The sequence below is a fragment of the Myotis davidii genome, unplaced genomic scaffold (assembly GCF_000327345.1).
Source record: "Myotis davidii unplaced genomic scaffold, ASM32734v1 scaffold395, whole genome shotgun sequence".
NCBI lineage: Eukaryota > Metazoa > Chordata > Mammalia > Chiroptera > Vespertilionidae > Myotis > Myotis davidii.
The window spans coordinates 4,395,833-4,419,787 of record NW_006287904.1 but is presented as its reverse complement, the minus strand read 5'-3'; the positions used below and the strand labels follow the sequence as shown (position 1 = coordinate 4,419,787).

General features: G+C 38.6%; 1 protein-coding gene across 1 annotated transcript in view; it reads left to right on the top strand.

Moving 5' to 3' along the window:
- LRRFIP2 (leucine rich repeat (in FLII) interacting protein 2) overlaps positions 1–23,955 on the top strand; it is a 96,862-nt gene that overhangs the window by 1,190 nt on the left and 71,717 nt on the right. Inside the window, 1 exon segment of the mRNA XM_015561271.1 lies at positions 11,080–11,221. Within this exon segment, the coding sequence (XP_015416757.1) occupies positions 11,080–11,221 (142 nt within the window).

The following is a 23,955-nucleotide window of genomic DNA, read 5'->3' as shown; positions in this document are numbered from 1 at the left end:
AATAAGATTAACATTAAGTTTTAGGTTCTTAATACATATTGCAAAATCATTTGAAATGATTTACAGTCTCAAGTGAACTATATGAGCTCATCATATCACACCCTAACAAACAATCAATATTATCCTTATTCCTATTTTTTCCAGTTCCATCTGCAAAAAAACCCCATAATGTAATTTACATACTTTTTGATGACTATGAGGTTAAATATTCTCTGTATATATATATATTGACCATTTATGCTTCTTATTCTGTTAATGGTCTATTCATTGTTTTTGCCCATCTATTCTATGCCAAAAGCAATAAAGAAATCACAAAGGAAAAAAAAAAACTTATTGGCCTATAATAAATTGGGCCAGACTTAAAAGGAATCAAACAATGGGCTAAAAACTGGATTTATCATGTTATACTTTTTCATTTGTTCTATTATTTCTTGATTTTGGTGGGAGACAGAATTCTATTTCTTTTAAAAAAATTAAAAAAATATGTTTGTATTGATTTCAGAGAGGGAGAAGAAGAGAGAGATAGAAACATCAGTGATGAAACAGAATCATTAATCGGCTGCCTACTGCACGCCCCTTACTGGGGATCAACGCTGGCATGTGCCCTGACTGGGAACCGTGATCTCCTGGTTCATAGGTTGATGCTCAACCACTGAGCAACACTGGCCAGGCTATTGTATTTCTTGAAGAAACTCTGAGATTTGTTGCATATGCATGCTTTTGTTTTGGTCTAGCAGTAGGGACAGCAGTAGATAAGAGTAGAAGTGGTTAAGAAGAGGGAAAAAATGGCATACACGGAAGGAGAATGCTCACATTATGGATTCAGTAGATTTTTGTAGGACGTTTTAAAATTGATAAAACATTTAAAAAGAAAACGTTATATAGTGAAAAGGAAAACTCCCTTCTATGATAAACTTTTCTCACTCCCCCACCCTCTAATCCAAGCAACCACTGTTAATGGTTTCCTGTGTACCCTTCTCCAAATTTTCTATTACATATGTAATCACATATGTTTAGGAGAAATGTCCTATTTCTTTCATTCTTACCCTTGATGTGCTTTAGAGCTCTTTCTATATTAGTATATAAGGCCATCTGATTTTTTAAAACTTTTTAATTGAATTTATTGGGGTGACATTGGCTAATAAAATTGTATAAGTTTTGGGTGTACAATTCTACACTGCAACATCTGTACATTGTATTGTGTGTTCACTACTCTAATTCAAGTCTCCTTCCATCACCGTTTATCCCTCCTATATCCTCTTCTACTTCCGCTGAACCACTTTCCCATCTGATTTTTTAAAAAGACTGGATTTCCTGCCTAATGTAGATGAACCATAATTTATTCATTTTTTGTAATTTATTTTGCCATTTCCTATTAATAGGCATTTAGATTGTAGTTTTATACAAATGCTGCTACAGTGAACAACTCACTTATAAGTCTTTGTACTAGTCCATGGGTATGTGTATGGAATGTATTTCTGAAAGTGTGATTGCAGTATTGTGAAATTTAAAAATTTATTTCAATCTTATGTTTGGCTTTATTTTGTAGTAGAAGTTAACTTATTTCTTAACCTTGCAGAAGGAGAAAGGAGCTCTTAATTACTACTTATTCTTTCCATTTAAAAAAATACTGCAACTGTATTTTATAAGACAATTTAAAACATTTTAGAGTAACAGGTAGTTAATTTTATTTGTCCTGGTCAGGATAAACACACTGTAGCTTAAGGACTGGTACTGTTATGGACAAATCACTTCATTTATAATTGGTAATAGTTAAATGAATACCTTTTGTAGTAGGTTGATTGCTTGATAACTTTATTACCAATGTCGATTAAAAACATTGTATATCATTTAACTTCTTGCCCTGCTGAAGTCTGCTACTATGTTATTAGTCATGATGGAAATAAATAACCCAAGTCTCTTTTTCCTTTATCTTCTTCATCCCAGTCTATTCATAATAAAATAAACCTCTGTGGAGTTTGAGATCTAAAAATCCTTTTGCAAACCAGAGTGCTATTGATGGGTTAATTTCCCAAGGCAGGAGGTAGGCACAGATTCAGTCTTTACTTTGCAGAGTGTGGTGAGCAGGATAAAGGAGGTTTACAATTTATAATTTCTATATTACGTAGCTCACTCATGACTAGAGGAGATTCAGGAATCTTTGCCCTTTTAACATGAGAGAGACTAGAGAAAAATAAAAGTGCTACAGGGCTAATGTGTTATGATGAAGTTGGGACTTGTGAGTGGCAGTTTCCCTGGCTGGTGCCCAGGGTCTATTTTGAGGCCTTGTCAAAGCTTGCCTGACAGAACCTACCACATAACTGTAATCTGTCCCGGTCCTGCTGTGAATCCGGAAGGCCTGCGGTTTAGGGAAAGTGGCATCCACAGAAGGAGCCTGTAAAGGACATTTGCCTTCAGAAGATTAAGGCTACATTTTGGGGTGAAAATCTGCTTAGCATGCATACCCTAGGATCCAGTGTTTTGTCTTCCTTTTTAAAGGAAAGAGCATGATCAAGGAAAACTAATGAGGAAAGTGTTTTAGGAAAATGTGCACACACAAGAGCACAGGACTGTATCAGTATTGATATTACATTCTGGTTCTGAGAGTGTTTGCCAAGAATCAGCCATATGTTTTACAACAGGGGCAAAGCATTACTATTACTGGCATAGGGAGGCCATGCCCCTAGTTGAAATAGTTTAATTCAGAGACCTTCACACTTGTCATTGGGATCAAAAGGACACTGGAGTGATGAGCTGTTTTGCAGGATTATTTTGAGTTCATACAGAGATTAGCTTCTGCCCAAATTCTCATTCTCTTCTTCCCATAGAGCTGTTAGCAGTGCAATATCATGAAGTTACCTCTTTAAACTCTTGGTTATTATCAGATGGTAGGTAGCTCCCAGCATAGCTGCCTGTACCATGTGCTTCGCATAAAAACCTTGGTGTTTCCTATACTTAGACAATGAAGCGCTGGAGTTTAAAGTTCTTTAACTGATCTCACTTGTTAGACTAGAAAGCTGTAAAAGAGCTTAGGGCTCCACCCTTTGGACCAAGGTTCATGTCATCATTTTTAATTGTAACCTGTATTGCAGTAAAGGTTGTTGGAGGAGTTTGGCATATAGACTTAATTTACAGATGCAAAGCCTGTGTCCTTTCCTTTACTTTAGGTTGTGACTTCAGGAAATTAGTTTTTTCTTGCCCTTAGAAATTTGGTTGGTAGCATTTGATGATGAAGGTGTTTTTAGTATTCAATGTGAGAAGAAAAAAATAAACTGCAGTGTTTTTGGTTTTTACCCCTTCTCTATTCCTATTACCTGATTTATTCCTGTTATATTCCTTCCTTGTTTCAGCCTTTTACTCCCTCTTCCCTCCCTCCCCGCCAAAATAAGTGAGGTTAGAGCAGAGCAGAGGTGAGATGGTGGAAAAGAGGTTGGGAAAGCCTGAGTACAAGCTTTACTTGTACAAAGCATGCATATGAGCATGTTTTGATTTTCAGAAGTGGGATATTAAAACCTTTTTAAAAGGATCATAGTTCATCTTTTCCATTGTTTTCACTTTGAACTCTGTATATCTCGGTTTTCCTTCATTGTGAACACCAACATTTTAACTAGTTGGTTTTTTTTCTTCACACAAGGACATGTTCATTGACTTTTAAGGGGGGGGGGCGGGTGGGGAGAGAGAGAGACCAGTTGATTGCTTCTCCTACACGCCCCAAATGGGATCAAACCCACAAATCCTGGGTATGTGCCCTGACCAGGAATTGAACCTGAGACCTTTTGGTGTATAGGACAGCACTCCAACCAACAGAGCCACACAGGTCAGGGCTTAAGAACTTATGCTATAAAATATATCTACTGCTTTAGGAAACAAATTAAATTTTTGTAAAGTGTGTTTTTATTGATTTTTAGAGAGAGAAAGGGATAGAGAGGGAGATCTCCAGCCCTGGTATTTTTTTAATATATTTTATTGATTTTTTACAGAGAGGAAGGGAGAGGGATCGAGAGTTAGAAACATCGATGAGAAATATCTAAGAGAGGGTTGCCTCCTGCACACCCCTACTGGGGATTGAGCCTGCAACCTGGGCATGTGCCCTGATTTGCAATTGAATTGGTGACCTCTTAGTGCATGGGTGGATGCTCAACCCCTGAGCCACATAGGCTGGGCAACAAGTTTAATTTTTAAGTTACTTGTTCTGATCGCTTTGTTATTCCTTCAACACTCCCCACTTTTTTAAGTGGAAACATTTTACCAGCTAGGAGCAATCTTTTGGCCCTCTGTTTTCTAAGTTAAAGCGAGTAGTACAGTATACTGTATGCAGAGGATTAGGATGTTTAAATATTTATTTTCCTGTTAAATGGTTTAAATCATTAATAATAACAAACACTACAGTTAGTAAGCATACCTGTTGTTGCTTTAAAAAAAAATTCAGTTAAGTGACCCAAGGATTATAAGACTAAAGAAAGAAATGGGGGGGGGGGATCAGTTTTGGAGTAGATGTTTCTTTCCCTGTCGTGGATATTACTAAATCTAAGTGGATCGTCAAGGAAATGAGACAGTCACTGTTAACCTCTGTTACCAAACTCACCTTTTGTTACCCATCCCAAGTTGTTGTTTTTTTTCCTAAATTGTGGTAAAATATACATGACAAAATTTACCATTTAAGCCATTGTTTAAAAGTATTTTTTTTTTATTGATTCAGAGAGGAAGGGAGAGGGAGAGAGAGATAGAAACATCAGTGATGAGAGAGAATCATTGATTGGCTGCCTCTTGTACACCCCACACTGGGGATTGATCCCGCAACCTGGTCATGTGCTCTGACTGGAGATCTAACTGACGTCCTGGTTCATAGGTTGATGCTCAACCACTGAGCTACGTTGGCCAGGCATTTTCTCTTTATTCTTATAAAAAGGAACCAAGTGTTGGTATTAGGACTTTTATGAGTAGAAGTAAGTGCAACTTAAGGGGAACTCATTGCATATATCGCTGGATTGGAGTGACACTTGGATTAGCTACTCACAGCTGTGGTGTTTGTTAGCTCTGCTCTTCTCTGCAATCATTCCCCATGAACATTATACTAATATTGCATTATGTCTCCTTGTTGCCTTCTGGTATCTTGCCTACCATTCAGGATATTTGTTAGCCCTTTCTATCTAAGGCAGGTTTAAGCTGCACAAAGCTGACCGACAAGCATGGCTCCAAAGAGGGAAAATGTTGACATCTTCCTTTCTCATGTAAAAACTAGAGGCCTGGTGCACGACATTTGCAGTCCAGGACCCTCGGTGGACATCCCTCTCACAGTCCAGAGCTCTTGCCGTCTGGGACTCCTCACTCCTTACCGGCTTCTGGCTGAGCAGTGCTCCCCCTGTGGGAGCACACTGACCATCAGGAGGCAGCTCCTACATCTGTCCCCTGGTGATCAGTGCATGTCATAGCGACCAGTCGTTCTGCCATTTGGTCGATTTGCATATTAGGGTTTTATTATATAGGATTCCTTTCTCATATAAAAATATCTCATGTTGCTATTATTTTTTTTTTTCCAGTGAGTGAGCTACAGGGGGTGGAAGGAATCATAGAGGCCTTCAGGGAAAACGGAAAATTTCAAATAACTTTTCCCTGATAATAAAAACTTGTAGACTTAAAAATTGATGTGTTTTTCCCCAGAACTTTGAGGACATTAGTGGTTGCTTTTTTGTTCTAATTTGACCTTTTGATTTGAGTCAGATTTTTAATTTTAAAGGTTAATTCAATGTTTATTCTGCTTAAAATTAGCAATGTGTTTTTCATTTACTTCGAATTTCATTGTCTCTAAGAGTGATGGTTAATGTTAAATCTGGTAGAAAATTATGGTTTTACCAGAGATGACCAACATTAGTTTTTAACCTATTTTGTTTATTGAAAACCAAAAAATATCATGGAATGAAATTAAGAAAATATTTTTTATTGCAGTTCTCAGTTCCTGTGACTCTTGTTTACTTAGTTGTCTACCTTCTCATCCAGTTAGTTTTCCCTCCAACATAAAAACTTTCAAACACACAGAAAAGTTGAAAGAGTTCTGTGAACATGCATGTACCTGCTATCTGGATTCCACTATAATGTTTTACTATACTTTATCACCTATCTATACTCTATATTCATTCCTCTTATCCATTATTTCTACTTTTTTGGATGCATTTCAAAATAAGTAGCAGATATCAGTACACTTCAACCCTAAATATTTCAGTACGTGCATCATTGACTAGAGTTCAATATTTGCTTAGAGGTCTTTTCCTTTTGAAGTAAAAATTGTATAGACTGGCTAGGTAGTTCATTTACACCAAGTCCCGATACACCAAGGTTGCAGGTTCGATCACCAGTCAAGGCACATACAAGAATCAGCCAATGAATGCATAAATAAGTGGAACAACAAATTGATGTTTCTTTCTCTCTCAAATAAATAAATAAATATTTTTAAAATTATTTAGAAAGGTATGCATAGATCTTAAGTGTACCATTTAATGACCTCTATCTTCTATTTTCTTCTAAGTCAAGTGTTCAAATAAGGCTATTAATAACACCCATTATAAGGTCACAGTCTCAAAACCCGTGTATTCATTTAGATTTCCAAAAATAAACTGAAGACCACAAAGTACCTTAAACATTTTTAAATTTCATTATGTAAATATACTGAATAGTATAACGATTATACTATAGGCATTTTTATTTTTTTAAGGCATTTTTATTTTTTCCAGATTGTTCCATGCTTTAGCAAAATTTCTTACCATGGCTAATGATATCATCTAATGCATGGTGTAGGAAATAACTTGAAGATATTTTTGGTTAGTTAAAAGTATGAAATTGTAAAGAAAGGCAAGGATTGCCCTTTTATCAGCTTCATAAACTAAATATGTAAAAGAGATAGTTAATTCAAGATACTTTAAACAATTATGGTGCTTTATAAGTTTATTAAGTGATTGCACTTAGTGCCTTTGAGCCTCACATTAACCATGTTAAATAGTGGGACAGTTGTTTATGCTCTACAGATGAAGAAACCAAGGCTCAGGCAGCAGGAAGGACAGTGCAGCAGTTGCTTGTGCAATCAGATGAACTCACGCCCTCTCACTGGAAATCCCGTTCAGGGGGAACAACTGCAGTCACCCTGCCTTTAGTTCAGGTGCCATTCCAGATACCGTGAATTGCTTATGAATAACTACCAAGTGTTTCATTGTGCAGACCAGAGTTATCTGTAATGACAACTCTGATGCAGAGTTGTTACCATGCCAGTGTTTTGAGTTCTCCATGATGAAATGCTTAGATATGAGGGAAGTGCAACTATCAGTACCCAGACAGAACTAAGTGTGCTGTATTTAGAATGTGACATACTGACATTACATACACATTCTGTTCTCACAAAAGGGAACAATCTCATGATTGAAGTGCCACTTAATGTGGCAAAATGCCTGTTTTTCAGAAATGTGTTATATGAGAAGATCATTGGAGAAGAGAAAGCCTTCCTGATGTATCTATTTTGGAAGGTTTATATTCCACAACATTCTGAAGGTACTTCCCTTCTTTCCCTTAGATCAGTGGTTCTCAACCTTTTGGCCCTTTAAATACAGTTCCTCATGTTGTGACCCAGCCATAAAATTATTTTCATTGTTGCCCTAACCGGTTTGGCTCAGTGGATAGAGCGTTGGCCTGCGGACTGAAAGGTCCCAGGTTCGATTCCGGTCTAGGGCATGTACCTTGGTTGCGGGCACATCCCCAGTAGGACGTGTGCAGGAGGCAGCTGATCGATGTTTCTCTCTCATCGATGTTTCTAACTCTCTACTCCTCTCCTTTCCTCTCTGTGAAAAATCAATAAAATATATTTAAAAAAATTATTTTCATTGCTACTTCATAACTATAATTTTGCTACTGTTATGAATCATAATGTAAATGTCTGATATGCAGGATGGTCTCAGGCGACCCCTGTGAAAGGGTCATTCGACTGCCAAAGGGGTCGCGACCCACAGGTTGAGAACCGCTGCCTTAGATAGACCAATACGTAATGACAAAACCATCTGGAAAAAATCAGCTTGACATTGTCTGGGTAAAGGACTTGACAAAATGCAGGCCTTTTGTTTTTGTTGGTGTAAAGGTTTGGCTCTAGGTGTAGTCGATACCACTAAGGAAAAGCTGGGAGAGAGTAGCATGGCTCCTCAGGAAAGTGTCCTTTGGGATAGAAACTTACTGAAAGTCCTTTTAGGATAAGAAACAGAAATCATATATTTGAGTCTTTATCCTTATTTTTATCATTTTGTTGAAAAGCAGTTTTCCATTATTTCTTCTAAGGTTTTCTCCTATCACTGATATAGAATGTTCTGGAGTTATTAGAAGATAGATTGCATAGGAGCTGAACACCTTTAAGGATGCCTGCCTACAGAGTACAAATAATATAATTCTTCAAAAGCACTTGATTGTTTTAATTTTATATTTTATTGATTTCAAAGAGGAAGGGATGGGGAGAGAGATACAGAGACATCAATGATGAGAGAGAATCATTGATCCACTGCATCCTGCATGCCTCACCCTGGGGATCAAACCCCAACCCTGACCGTGCCTGGGAATCGAACCATGACCTCATAGTTTATAAGTCAACCAGGAGCCACGCCGGCCCGAAGCACTGGATTGTTTTATTAAATTGGTAATGGTTGGTCTGCCTCTTGTGCAGTTGAAAAAGATGATAAGACCTGGCCAATCACATAAAAACCTAGATACCCTCTGTAGGTAGGACCAAGAAGACAGGCAAGAACTTATTCCCATTTCCTGTTTATCCTCTTCCGCTGTCCCTTCCTTTTGTCATCTTACTCTCCAGACTGGTTAGCCTGAAGCTTGTTGAAACAGTTTTGTTTTGAGGCATTTGTAAGAAAAGATAATTTAAAATTTTTTATTGATTCTTTTAGAGTTAGAGAGAGAGAGAGAGAGAGAGAGAGAGAGAGAGAGAGAGAGATTTGTTGCACTTATTTATGTATTCATTGGTTGATTCTTGTATGTTCCCTGACCTGTGATCGAACCTGAAACCTTGGCATGTCAGGACAGTGCTCTAAACAGCTGAGCTACCCGGCCAGGGCCAAGATAATTCTTTATGTAAATCTCTGTGCTAGGCATATCCTGGCAGGTCTGAAGTCTATGGCAGTACTAGTTAAGAAAGAAGCAAAATGGATTCTGGGGAAAGAGAAGAAAAAAGTGTATTCAAAAGTGTACCATCATCATTGGCTTCATTCAGGTAGTATGCCTCAGCTGTATAGTATATTGTGCCTAATTTGGTTGTGATCCACGTTGAGGCCAATTTATTCTTTGAGCCTTGGATTTGAATGTTTTAATTTTTCAAAAATGCATGTATCTTTCTCCAGTGCTATTGAAATTTTAGAGAATCAAGAAAAAGCAAAAAAAAGTATCCATAATCCTATCCTCCTAATGAAACTACTGTTGCATATACTTTCAGCAACATCTTTTTTCTTCTGTAATTATTTTTGTGTGTCTAGAATTAGAAAATGCCTACGTTTTTGTCTCATGCTTCTGTGAAATGTCTTTCAGTGTGTCCTTGGAAAGCTGGCTGAAGGACAATAATTGGATGATACCCAGTAGGATGTTAGCTAAATTGTCATTCTAGTCTGAAAAGGAACTTTGTATTGCCTGCTGCTTTTTTTTTTCCTCAGTAGGTGATTAGTATTTGTGCACCATTACTATTAAGTAAGCTATGAACGATCTTTAAAATTATGCTGAGGATGAAGAGGATGGGAGACTACTGAGAAAGTTGTGTTTTTCAGAAATTCTCCTCATTAGTAGCTCAGATTTATCCGCTGCTACTTTTAGACATTCATTCTTTTGTTTGTTTCCATTTAAATGAGTTCTTTTCTTATATCCAGATATATTTTCTATGGCAGAGTAATAAACTATCATCACTCTTCATTCTGATTGACAAACATGGGGAATAAGAAATGATGCCAGATAAAATGAGAATGGCTGGAATTTTCATTGGAGAATACTTTTTTGGAAGAGTGGATAGATAGATGGAGTGGTTTTGTTTTGCCTGAATCAAGTAAATTCCAGTACATTAAAGTCACTCATAGTTTTAATATAGTTTATTCTGTTAGGAAAATTTACTTGAGAATTCTTTTGTGACTCACAGTGTAATGAAGTTTTGCAAATTTATTGTGTTAAAATTAGAAAAATTTTAAGTTAATGGGTGTTTAGCTAATTGAGCTGTATTTCTCAAGAAGTGGAAGTTCATACAAATTGGGATGCAACTCCCATGAGAATCTTTAATTTCAAATATGTACTTTGTGTTAGAAAGGTAGTTAGATGGTCTTTTTTGTAATCATCTTTGTTATTTAATCTTGAAGGATTAATTTTTCTTCTAGTTTCTTCTAAAAATAGACCTATAATACTTAACAAAAATAATGGATTCATAAATATATTCTTAATCATCGGCCTACTTCAGTTTTGTTTATCACTATATTTGGCACTTCCATACTACCTGGCAATAGCAGGGACTCAGATATTTGTTGATGGGCAATGTTGGTTATTGTTAATTGCAATAAAATAAACCTTCATTTGATCTTTATGTGGTAATGGGTTAATTGGAATTTTCTAAAATTACACTAAAAAGCCAAGTTACCTTTGTAACTTTAAGACCTACATTAAAATATTTTGAATGTGTTCTCTCAAAGCTTTAGGCTGAAGGACTTTTCTGAAATTCCTCTCTGCCCTCCCTCTAGCCTCTAGAATGGAAATAGATTTTAGAAATAGCTGTAGTAATTTTAAACAAGTAAAATGACTGTTGACTGCAGTTTTCTGAGGCTAATGTAATAACACGTTCTCATAGGTTGCCATGGGTAGTATGGTAAAAAAGTTTTGAGAGGTTCAGTAATTAGTATAAAATTAAATATTCTAAATATTATTGGAATAATTTGATAATGAGAAAAAGTATTTCATGATAAATTTTAATTTATATGTATATACATAAATATTTCTCTTTTTAAAAAGTGAATGTATAAATGAGTGTTAAAACTGCGCAAAGAGAAATATCCTAAATTATTCTATTTCTGTTTATTTCAGGGCTGAAAACAGACTGAATCATCTTTCAGAGTTAAAAGACTATCAAGACAAGATGGGGACTCCTGGTTCTGGAAGGAAAAGGACACCTGTGAAAGACCGATTTTCTGCAGAAGATGAAGCTCTGAGTAACATTGCCAGAGAGGTGTGTGTGGAAAACCCCCTCTCAACACTGACATGTGCAGATGAGAATGTTGTAAAAATGCTGGGGTTAGAGAGTTATAGACGTTCATTCTTTGAGCTGGTTTCAGAATGTTTGCTATAAATAATGTATTTGACTTCTGAAATACTGTATTAGAATAAAATATAGTTGCCATCTCTTTACTTGGATATTTATTCAACTCATTTAAATTAATTTTTCATTTTCTTTTTGTGGATAATGTGATTTCTAGGTACTAGAACTAATATATTGATGTTTATAATTATAACTATAGTCCTAATATATTGAAATTTAAAATTAATCTTCATATTGAAACTCAAGGTAATTAGAATCTTGAAAATATGATAACTAGATTATAGATGTCATTGGGCTATATACAGGAGGCACTGTATAAATGTTGATAGAAATAATCCTTATTTGTTATCTGCTCAGATTCAATGTTTTAGCTGTTTTTTTAAATATTGCAGTGGAATTTTTATGTTTAATTTTTAGCTAATAGCAGGGCTTCTGGAGCATTTTTGTTTCATTTTGTTGACAACTCAGAAAAAGAAAAAAAAAGGAAGGGGTGTCACCTGTTGAATCACTAGCAACATTTCCTGTTGCATATTAGAAATTTAAGATAACTCCTAGCTGTGATTTCTTAGTGAGGTGCCAACTTGATTTCAGACTCTGACTCTCTCTGTAGCTGCAGAACTGCCCGTAAACTGATGTAGTATTTGAATTGTTTAGAGTACTGCAGTATTAAATTATATTTTTTTGGTGAGAATTAATCCCTCATCACTTCCTCTTAGTTATTCTTAGTAAATAACTCATTTCGAACTAGTGCTATTTCCTTTTGATATATTACACAGTCTTTTTTGGCCAGTTCATTGTTACATTTTTCCTCTTTTAAGCTACTCAGATAGCTTTTGAATTAGAAGTCAAATTCTGTAGGAGAATATTTGAAGCAAAGAAAAGTAATCTAAAAATTGATGACAAAATTTATATTACTTTAACAAAATTTAAAAATCAGATATTTTTAAATAAAAAGGTAAAGGATATTTTAAAATGAAATAAAGTAGCTATTACTCTACAATCATACTAAATATTTGCATAAGTAAAGTATTTTGGAAGCCTCGTAGTTTTAGTTGAAAATTGAAACTATGTAAAATGTTTACTTCCAAAATTGGAGGCATATACTCAAATTTCTGAAACGGGAGAGGATACCAGCACCTGTTAGGCTCTTTTTGTACTGTCATTAAGTATTTGAACTCTTTTTGAGGGTACGATACTTTATTTACAAAATTGTTATAAAGTTCTAACATCCAACATTTGAGTACTTATTCTGTGACAAACACTATTCTAAGTATTAAAAATGCATTAATTAATTCAATCCTCACAAAATTCTGAGATTGGCTTTATTATTATTTTCATTTTACAGATGAAGAAACCATTGCACAGAAAAGTTAAGTAACTTTTCTAAGGTCGTCACATAGCTAGGAAATAGTAGAGCTTAGATTCAAACAAATGAACTCTGGCTCCAAAGTCTGAGCATACAACCACTCACTCTGCTATACTGTATCTGAATCTTCTCCAGCTCCTTCATTAATTGTTTGTTTTCTATAACTTTTCATGATTTTGAAAGTACTTCCATATCTTGTTTCTCACAGTAACCTTGTGAGTTTGGTAGGGTAGGTATTATTATTATTAGCCTTATTTGTAAATAAGGAAACAGATGAAGCTGAGAGATAAATGTCAAAAAGGTTGTTTCCATATCTTGGCTATTGTAAATAAGACTGCAATGAAGATCGGGGTGTATATATCTTTTTGAGTTAGTGTTGTTGTTTTTTGTTTGTTTTCATTAGATAAATACCCAGAAATGGAATTGCTGGACCATAAAGCAGTTCTATTTAAAATTTTTTGAAGAACCTCTGTGTTGTTTTCTATAGTGGCTGCACCAATTTTTATTTCACCAGTTCACAGTAGTTGCCTTTTCTCCACATCCTTGCCAACACTTATTATTTCTTGTTCTCTTGATGAGAGCCTTTCTAACAGGTGTTTGGCAATATCTCATTGTGGTTTTGACTTGCATTTTCCTGACGATTAGTGATATTGAACACCTTTTCATGTATCTGTTGGCAATCACTATGTCTTCTTTGGAAAAATAGCTATTCAGATCTTCTACCCAGTTTTTAATTGGATTGTTGTGCTATCTTTCACAGCACATATACATACTAAAATTCAGTTGTTTGTTCTAATTCTATGAAATATGCCGTTGGTATTTTGGTAGGAATTGCATTCAATCTATACATTGCTTTGGATAGTATGTACATTTTCATTTTTTAAAAATACTTTTATTGACTTCAGAGAGGAAGGGAGAGGGAGAGAGAGAGATGGATTTGGTGATGAGAGAATCATTGATTGACTGCCTCCTGCATGCCCCCTACTGGGGATCAAGCCTGCAACCTGGGCATGTGCCCTGACTCGGAATTGATCCATTACCTCTTGGTTTGTGCTCTACCACTGAACCAGGCTGGGCTCTCTCTCTCTCTCTCTTTTTTTAAATAAATCCTTTCTCCAGGATATGGTTTTCACTGATTCTAAAGAGAGAGAAATGGGGAGGGAGAGAGAGAGGCATTGATGTGAGAAAGAAACATCAATCAGTTGCCTCCTGTATGCACCATAAAAGGGGATCAAACCTGCAATCTGATGACCTGACTGGGAATCAATCCCACCAACTTTTGGTGTACGGAACAGTGCTCCCACCAACTGAGCCAACAGGCCAGGGCGCCTTCCCTCTTCTTGAATTTTTTTGGAATAGTTTGAGAAGGATAGGTGCTAGTTCTTCTCTGAACCTTTGGTAAAATTCACCTGTGAAGCCATTTGGTCCAGGACTTTCGTTTGTTGGGAACATTTTGATTATAACTTCAGTTTCATTAGATGTAATCAGTTCATTCAGATTTTCTGTTTCTCCTTGAATCAGTGTTGAGAGATTGTGTGTTTATCCATTTTTCCCAGATTGTCCATTTGTTGGCATATAGTTGTTCGTAATATTTTCTTACAGTCCTTTCTATTTCTGTGGTGTCAGCTGTTATTTCTCCTCTTTCATTTCTGATTTTATTCATTTGGGTCCTCTCTTTTTCTTGACGAATTTGGTTAAAAGTTTATTAATCTAGTCTTCTCTTTTCAAAGAACCAACTCTTCTTGGTTCAGTGATCTTTTGTATTTTATAAAGACTATTTTGGGTTGTTGTTTTTGCTCTGATTTTTATTACTTCTTTCATCTTACTTTAGGCTTTGTTTTTTGTTTTTGTTTGTTTGTTTTTTGAATATATTTTTTTATTGACTTCAGAGAAAAAGGGAGAAAGAGAGAGAGAGAGAGAGAGAGAGAGAGTAACATTGATGAGAGAATGATGAGAGAGAAGCATTTATCGGCTACCTTCTGCATGCCACCTACTGGGGATCAAGCCCGCAACCTGAGCATGTGGTCACAGGTTGACACTCAACCACCGAGCCACACTGGCCATGTTGTTATTCTTTTTCTAGCTCCTTTAGGTGTAAGGTTAGATTGTTTATTTGAGATTTATTTTGTTTCTTGAGGTAGACCTGCAATGCTAGGAATTTCCCTCTTAGGACTACTTTCCCTGTGTCCCTTAGATTTTGGCTTGTTGTGTTCTCCTTTTCATTTGTTTCAGGATATCTTTTTATTTCTTCCGTGATCTCATTGTTAACTCATTTTTTGTTTAGTAACATGTTATTTATCCTCAATGTGTTTTTGTGTTTTTCAGATTTTTTTCTTGTGATTGATATCTAGTTTCATATAATCATGGTCAGAGAAGATGCTTGATATTTGATTTCAATCTTCTTAAATTTATTGAGACTTGTTTTGTGTCCTAACATGTGGTCTATCCTAGAAAAGGTTCCATGTGCTCTTGAAAAGAATGTATATTCTGCTGCATTGGGGTGAAATGCTCTGAAGATATTAATGAAATCCATCTAATCTAGTGTGTCATTTAAGGCCGCTCTTTCCTTGTTGATTTTCTGTCTGGAAGATATATTCATTTATGTCAGTGGGGTATTTATACAGTTGTGAGTATGTGAAACACAGAGTTTATTCTTGTATTTTTATTGTTTACTGGAAGCCTGTTGCACGAAGATTCACACAATAGGCCTTCCTTCCCCTGGCTGCTGGCACCAGTTTTCCTCCGGCATCTGGGACCCAGGCCTTTGGTCCGGCCGCAGTGAGGCCTGACTTCTCCACTGCAGCTGCAGCGGAGAAGCCAAGCCTCTTCAGTCTTCAATCTTCAGTCTTCACTCTTCACTTTTCACTCCAGCTGGAGCCTTCAGTCTTCGCTCCATGCCTGCATATGCAAATTAACCGCCATCTTTGTTGGCTTAATTTGCATAGTTGCTCTGATTGGCTGGTGGTCGTAGTGGAGTGACACCAATTTGTGTTTTTCTCTTTTATTAGTGTATATTTTTTATTATTACTTATTACTTATTGTTTTATTTTCCATATGAACAACTGTAAACCTACTTTGCCTCCCTCTGTAAATGGATCTTGTTCTCTTAGCCATTCAGCTATACTCTGTCTTTTGGCTGGAGCATTTAAATCATTTACATTTAAAGTGATTATTTTTTTTAAAATATATTTTATTGATTTTTTTACAGAGAGGAAGGGAGAGGGATAGAGAGCTAGAAACATCGATGAGAGAGAAACATCGATCAGCTGCCTCCTGGACACCCCCTACAGGGGATGTGCCCGCAACCAAGGTACATGCCCTTGACCGGAATCGAACCTGGGACCCTTCAGTCCGCAGGCCGACACTCTATCCACTGAGCCAAATCAGTCAAGGCTAAAGTGATTATTGATAAGTACATATTTATTGGCATTCTATTCTTCATACTGTGTTTCTCTTTTTTCCTCTTCTTTCTTCTTCTTAATGAAGATGCTTCAACATTTCTTGAAATACTGGTTTGGTGGTAATGAACTCTTTTAGTGTTGTGTTGCCTGGAGATATCTTTATTTCACCTTCAATTTTTAAATGATAGCCTTGCTGGTAAGGTAATCTTGGTTATAGGCCCTTGCTTTTCATCACTGAATATTTCATGCCAATCCCTTCTGGTCTGATATGTTTTGTTGAGAAATCAGCTCACAGTCTTATGGGAGGCTAACTGTCTTTTTCTTGCTGCTTTTAAGATTCTGTCTTTGTCTTTGACCCTTGGAATTTTAATTATGACGTGTCTTGGTGTAGGCCTCTTTGTGTTCATCTTACTTAGGACTTGCTGTGCTTCCTGGACTTGTATGTCTTTTTCCTTCATCAGGTTAGGGAAATTTTCAGTCATTAGTTCTTCAAATAGGCTCTCAATTTCTTGCTCTCATTATTCTTCTAGTATCCCCATGATGAGGATATCATTATACTTAATGTTGTCTATAAGTTCTCTTAAACTATTCTCATTTTTTTAAGTGACCAGTGGCACAATCTCCTTGATCACCTTAGCTGGGTGCTCCAGAAATGTCCCTTGTGTGGGTTATGTGAGTCCTCCTGTTGTAATTGAGTCTTGATTGCTAACAGCCTGTTCATGCGTGGGGTTGACCCTCAGGTTGGCTGATTGAGCTGATTGAGGATTGACCCTGACCACAATGTATCAGCTGCTGTGAGGTGTTAACCACACTTAGTGGAATTTGCCTCAGCAAGGTTCAGTAACTGCTGAGGTCTCCCTTTGGATGTGCCTCTTGTGTAGCTAATTGGATCCTTCTCTGATGCTGACTGAGGCTTGCCAATGTATGTGTCTGTTCTGGGACTCTTGGGAGGGACTTTGGTGCAAATCAGTGTCAGATGCTGTCTGTGTCTGGTCCTGGGCAACCTGTTTGGAGCTAGAAAGTGACCCACGGTTTGTGGCTGCCTCTGCTGTGCCTGGGTGTACGTGAGAAGGACCAAGTGCACATCAAGGCTGGTTTCCACCAGCACTAAGTCCAGGGGCAGGTCAGCAAGGCACCCCCGAGATCCGCCTAATGGCTACCTGTTAGGCTCAGTCACTGAAAGAGCCTCTGGTAGTACTTGAGTTGCAAGAGGTAGGTTCTCAGTGAATCACAGAGGTAGGGGTGAGCGATGTTGACTAGATTGATACAGTCTTAAACTTGGTGCCAGTGCTGGGTTTGAGGCCACTTAGCAAAAGTCCCAGGGTACACCAAGGCTTGCTGCCATCCGCTGGGTTTCCCCAGACTTTTATGGTGGGACAAGGTCTCATGGAATTGTCAGGGTAAGGGCAGCAGAGTTTATTGGGCCCAAACAGACCAAGATTTGGCCGTGTGAAGGAAGGGCTCTAAAAGGACAAAGGGATTGAATGTGCGAGGGAAAAGTAGCCCCTGTGCTAGAACCAGACCAATCAATCTGGCCTGGATTTTACCCAGAACTCCTGGAGAGCTTGAGCTCAGCAGGGCAGGGCTGTGAGGAATCCACAGGGTGGGGCTAGTAGATCTCTGGTGAGGGGGAGGCACTCCTCAGGCACTCAGCAAGGTGGTGGGAATGGCCTGTGTTCCAGAACCACATCTCAGTTTGTTCTGGATTTTGCCTGGATCTCTTGGAGTGCTTTATCTCAGCAAGGTGATCCGCCAGGAATCAGGAGAGTGGGTTTTCTGGGAGTCCAGAGGGCGGGGCTGCTGCGAGTTTGATGGGTGGGACTAGTGCATCTTTGTGAAGGGGAGCCACTGGTAAGGATCTTGGCAAGATGGGAGAAATAGTTCCCACCCTAGAGCCACACTACTCAGTCATTGATATCCTCTGAGTCTGCCCAGACCTCTACACCCTGGGCCCAGACAGGTGACTCCCTCAGCAGGGCATGAGTTCAGGTTGAGTGGCTGCAAACAAGATTTTGTGTACTGGCCCTTTAAGAGGATGCTTAGCCCAGCTGGTGTGGCTCATCAGTTGAGCATTGACCCAAGAACCAAGAGGTATGGGTTTGATTCCCTATCAGGGCACAGGTCTGGGTTGTGGGCTCCATCCCAATAGTGGGGTGTGCAGGAGGCAGCCCACTGATGATGTTTCTCTCTCATTGATGTTTTTTTTCTCTCTCTCTGCCCCCCTCCCTTCCTCTCTAAAAATCAATAAAAAAATTTTTTCTTAATATATTTTATTGATTTTTTACAGAGAGGAAGGGAGAGAGAGAGAGAGTTAGAAACATCGATGAGAGAGGAACATCGATCAGCTGCCTCCTGCACATCTCCCACCAGGGATGGGCCCGCAACCCAGGTACATGCCCTTGACCGGAATCGAACCCGGGCCCTTTCAGTCCGCAGGCTGACGCTCTGTCCACTGAGCCAAACCGGTTTCGGCAAAAAAATTTTTTTTTAAAGAGGGTGCCTAGGTTTCAGGCAGACTCCTATCTCCCTGGCGGACAGAATGCCAACTGATCTCCACAGCCAGATGTTATGTGGGTGCTTCTTCCTGGCTCTGGCACTCTGGGCAGCAGAGCCCGGCATGGCGTTGACACCCCCTCGCTCCTAAGGGGGAACCTTGGCAGCTGAGGGATCTTTCCGGATTCTCAGCCACCATCTGTGAGAGCGGGGCCAGCCCACTTCTCGTCTCTTCCTTCCTACCAGTTTCCATGTGGCTTCTGTAAATCCCTGGTTATAAGACTTCTGTTCAGCTAGTCTTCAGTTTGGTTATTCAGGTTGATTGTTTTATATTTTAGTTGTAATTCCAGTTTGGTTCTGAGAGGAGGTGAGTGCAACCTCCACCTACTCTGCCACCATCTTGGATCTCTCTTTCTTAGTTTTTGGATGATCTGAGAATTCTTCCAGCTCTGAAATTCTGTGATTTCTTTCAAGATCCATGACCCAAAGAAAATTAATGCTCATAATGCACAGTTCTTTTAATTCTAAAAAAATCAGTGAGAGGCATAGAAATTGAACATGTTTTATAGGAGTTAGAGTCTAGCAAATAGTGTTTAGAGACTTTTTTTTGAGCAGAATTTACACGTGTACATATTTGGTACATAAATGTACCTGTAATAATAAGGAGGAAAGAAAGCTCTATGGCTGTTTAACATTTGTGCTGCTAGAAGTTTTGGATTTCATTTTTTAATAGCTTAATGAGATATAATTCACATAACATAATTCACCCATTGGAAGTATGTAATTCAAATATACCAATGGTTTTGGTATATTACATTACTAGTTATTTAAAGTTGTTTAAATACATATAATAAAATTTGACATTTTAACCATTTTTAAGTCTACAATTTAGTGCCATTAATTACATTCACTCTGTTGTGTAACCATCACCACTATCTATTTCTAAAATCTTTTCATCACTCTACACAGAAATTCTGTAACCATTAAGCAATAACTTTCTACTTCCCTCTCCCAGCCCCTGGTAACTTTTTTTTTTTAAGCATTCATTTTATTTTATTTTTTAAAAATATGTTTGTACTGATTTCAGAGACAGGAAGGCAAGGAAGGGAGAGGGAGAGAGAAGTAGAAACATCAGTGATGAGAGAGAATCGATCATTGACCGGCTGCCTCCTGCCTGCCCTCTACTGGTGATTGAGCCTGCAATCCAGACATGTGCCCTGACTGGGAATCGGACCATGACCTCCTGGTTCATAGGTATCTGGTGCTCGACCATTGAGCCACACCAGCCAGGCAGACTTTTAATTTACCATATGTCTCTTGCATTTGACTTTCCTAGATATTTTATAAGTGGAATTATATAGTATTTGTCCTTTTGTGTCTGGCTTATTTCACTTATCCTGTCTTCAAAATTTACCCGTGTTCTAGCATGTATCAGAATTTCATTCCTGCACGCCCCTTTAAGTGACTTAATTCCTTTATATGACTGAATAATATTTCATTGTATGTATATCCTAAATATGGTTTATCTATTTATTTGTTAATGGACACCGATTAGATTTCATTTTGCTGCCTAAGGAGGTAATAGCCATTGTCGGCATCCAGTAATGAGAACCAAAAATTTGTGGTTTCGCAGCCTAAGAAGGATACAAAAGGAACATTTGTGCTTAGTTTAAAAGATATTGTTCATTGTTATTGTTGTATGGAATGATAGTCTTGATTGCTCAATAGAGCTAATGATCTTTTCATAGTTATCTTGCTATTTTATTTGAATAACTCATTTTTAGGTCTTGGGAAGTTAAGGATAAAAATACAGCAAAGATACCAGCTTTATTATTATTGTTGTTGTTGTTAATCCTCACCTTAGGATATTTTTTCCATTGATTTTCAGAGAGAGTAGAAGGGAGGGGGGGAACCAAAAGGAGGATGGGGGAAAGAGAGAGAGAGAAGCATTGATTTGAGAGAGACATATTGATTGATTGCCTCCCACATGCACCCTGACGGGGTGGGGTTCCAATTTGCAACCCAGGTATGTGCCCTTGACTGGGAATTGAACCTATGGGAATCGGTACTCATGCCTGTGCTCTAACCACTGAGTCATACCTACCAGGGCAAGGATACTAGCTTTTAAAAATGCAAAGACTCGCCCTGGCTTGTGTGGCTCAGTTGATATCTAAAAATCAATAAAAATATTTTTAAAGAATGCAGAGAAGAATTATAATCAGCAGTAATTAAGAACATTAATGCCATGTTTTATTTGAGAATAGGGTGGTGGTTCTTTATTCTTTACCTTAGGATGTTTATTGGTTTAAGGGATGGAGGGTTTGAGGGAGGGGGGGGGAGAGAGAGAGAGAGAGAGAGATCGGTTTTCTCCTGTACACCCCCTGACCAGGGACTGAACCCACAACCTAGGTATGTGCCACGATCAGGAACTGAACCCACAACCTTTTTGATGTACAAGGTGACACTCCAATCAATTGAGTCACCTGGCTGGGAGAGAATAGAGGTTTTTTTGTTTTGTTTTGTTTGTTTATTCCAACATGGCCTGGCCCTAGCAGGTTTGCTCAGTGGTTAGAGTGTTGGCCCTAAGACAGAAGGGTCTCAAGTTTGATTCTGGTCAACGGCATGTACCTAGGTTGTCTCTCTCACATCAGTCTCTCTCTCTCTCTCTCTCCCCCCCCCCCCCCCCACTCTCTCTCTAAGAATTGATGGAAAAAATATCCTTGGGTGAGAATTAAAAACATGGTCCTGGCTGATGTGGCTCAGTTGATTGGGTGTCATCCCGTGCACTGAAAGATTACTGGTTTGATTCCCAGTCAGGGCACATGCCTGGGTTGTGGGTTCCATCCCAGCAGGGGTCGTGAAGGAGGCGGCTGATTGATGTTTTGCTCTCACATTGATGTTCTTCTCTCTCTCCTTCTCCCTTCTCTCTCTAAAAATAAAAAAATCTTAAAAACAAATAAACAACCATGAATTTTGAATGTCATTCATTCAGTAAATGTTTATTGAGCATCTACTCTTCACAGATGGTGTGTCAGGTACAGAGGATATGGGATGGAAAGGGCTAACATGGTCATTTCCCTTATGTAGCTTAGAGTCTAGAAAAGATAATAGACATAAAGCAAGTAATTACCTAATAGACTGGTTCCTCAATTTTCAGCTCCTTTTTTCTTTCATAATTAATGTCTACATTTAGTATGGTGATTTCTTTTCTGAAATCGAAAGCTGTGATTGTCAGTGTATGTCAGTGTACGTCACAATCAGTGGTATTCTTGGAATTGAGAGAACAATTTAACTGTGTCAAGTGCTTTGAGTGAATAGTAAATGGTTTTGTTATAGAGTATGTGACAGGGCAACTCAGGTTTTGGGAAGGCATTCTTGAGAAATGATTTCAAATGGTTTTTGAAGGATGAGTGCAATTATTTAGGCGGTAGGGCAGGGGTGTGGGTGGGAAGGGAATTGTCAGATGTTGGGAAGAGCTTTCCAGTCAGAGGGAACTCTAAGGGACAAGCTTTTGAGCTGAAAGAATATTGAGAATTCAGATAACAAAAATAACAGCTGGCATTAGTGAGCTCTTGTTATAGGCCATTTACGTTTTACTTTAAATGTATTTAATCCTCATAACTCTGTTGAGTCTACTGTTCTCTTTTATCAAGGATGAATCCAAGGCATGGAGAAGGGAAGTAATTTGCAGTTACTAGAAAGAGGTAGAGCTGAAATTTACATTTGGGCTTCTGCACTCTTAACTATTGTGCCTCACATAATAGCACTGTTAATAACCTAGACAGCAAAAAGGAGAATAGCCAGAGGTTAGTTATAGGTGCCAGAACATGCAGACCAGTGGTTCTCAACCAAGGGTCATTTTGTCCCCCAGGGGACATTTAGCAGTGTGGAGATAGTTTTGCCTGTCACAAGGGGTGTGGAAGGAGAGACAAGGGGGTGTGCTCCTGACATTTGTGGGTAGAGGCCGGGGATACTGCTAAAACATCCTACAGTGTATAGTAAACCTTCCCCACCACCCCCAAATGAAAAATTAACTGGCCTAATTGTCAATAGGGAAAGGTTGAGAACCCTGATAGGAACTCTTACAGAATCTGTTTAGGATTTTGGTCTGTCATAAGAGCAGTGGAAAAACATTGAAGGGTTTTAAGTAGTGGTACGACATGATCAGATTTGTGCCATATGAGGATGACTTTACTGTAAGTTTGATATTATAGCAGAAAGAGGCATCAGTGGATGAGGGAGAGGACTCATAAGACTTGTAGAGGCAGTGGTGGCTTGGCCTAGAGTGATGACAGTGGGGATGATGAGAAGTGGTTGGAATGGAGAGGTAAGTAGTTGGACATTCAGTGTGTGACTATGGTTGTATAGCAGCCAGGGGAAGTTTTGGCTTGTGCATCTGGGTGGGTAGTAGGGAACATTAGAGTGAGGAGGAGGTTTGGGGAAGGAAGATCATGTATTTGTGTTGGCATGTGTTGAGTTAAGGTGCCTGTGAGGCATTAAGTGGAGATTTTGAAGAGGTAGTTTTGGGAATATAGACCAAGAGGTCAAAGGAGAGGTTTGTGCTGAAGATAGATCTTTTGAGACTTGTCAGCATGTAGAAGCTAATTGAAATCAAGAGTGTGGATGAAATTTCCTAGGGAGAAGGTATAGAGTTGAAGAAAATCACTCCTCAAGTAGAGCCCTAAAGAGCTAAGATTCCAAAGTCCAGTCTCGAGTCTTTCTTAATTCTGACACTTTAAAAACTATATATTTTATTGATTTTTTTTTACAGAGAGGAAGGGGGAGGTATAGAGAGTTAGAAACATTGATCAGCTGTCTCCTACACACCCTCTGCTGGGGATGTGCCCACAACCAAGGTACATGCCCTTGACCGGAATCGAACCTGGGACCTTTCAGTCTGCAGGCCGACGCTCTATCCATTGAGCCATTGAGCTCTGACACTTTTTTGATCATTGTGTGTTTGGTTCAGATTGTTCCATGCAAATTGGATTCGTCTGAAAAAGTAACTCCACAGGAGGCAGAATTACCCTTATTTAAAATACCTTTAAATGTTCTCAGTGATGGTACACAAAAATTTTTAAGGGATTCTAAAATGTGAGCTACTTTTTCAGAGTTATAAAAAGTACTAGAGGCCCGGTGCACAAAAATTTGTGCCCTCGGGGGGCGGGGGGGGGGTCCCTCAGCCCGGCCTGTGCCCGCTCGCAGTCTGGGACCCCTTGGGAGATAACGACCTGCTGGCTTAGGCCTGCTCCCGGGTGCCAGAGGGCAGGCCCAATCCCTAGGAGCAGCCCCTGGTCGGGCTCAGAGCAGGGCCGATTGGGGAGTTTGGGCGCCGCCCCCTGTCATGCACAGAGCAGGGTGGATTGGGAGGTTGCAAAGTCAAA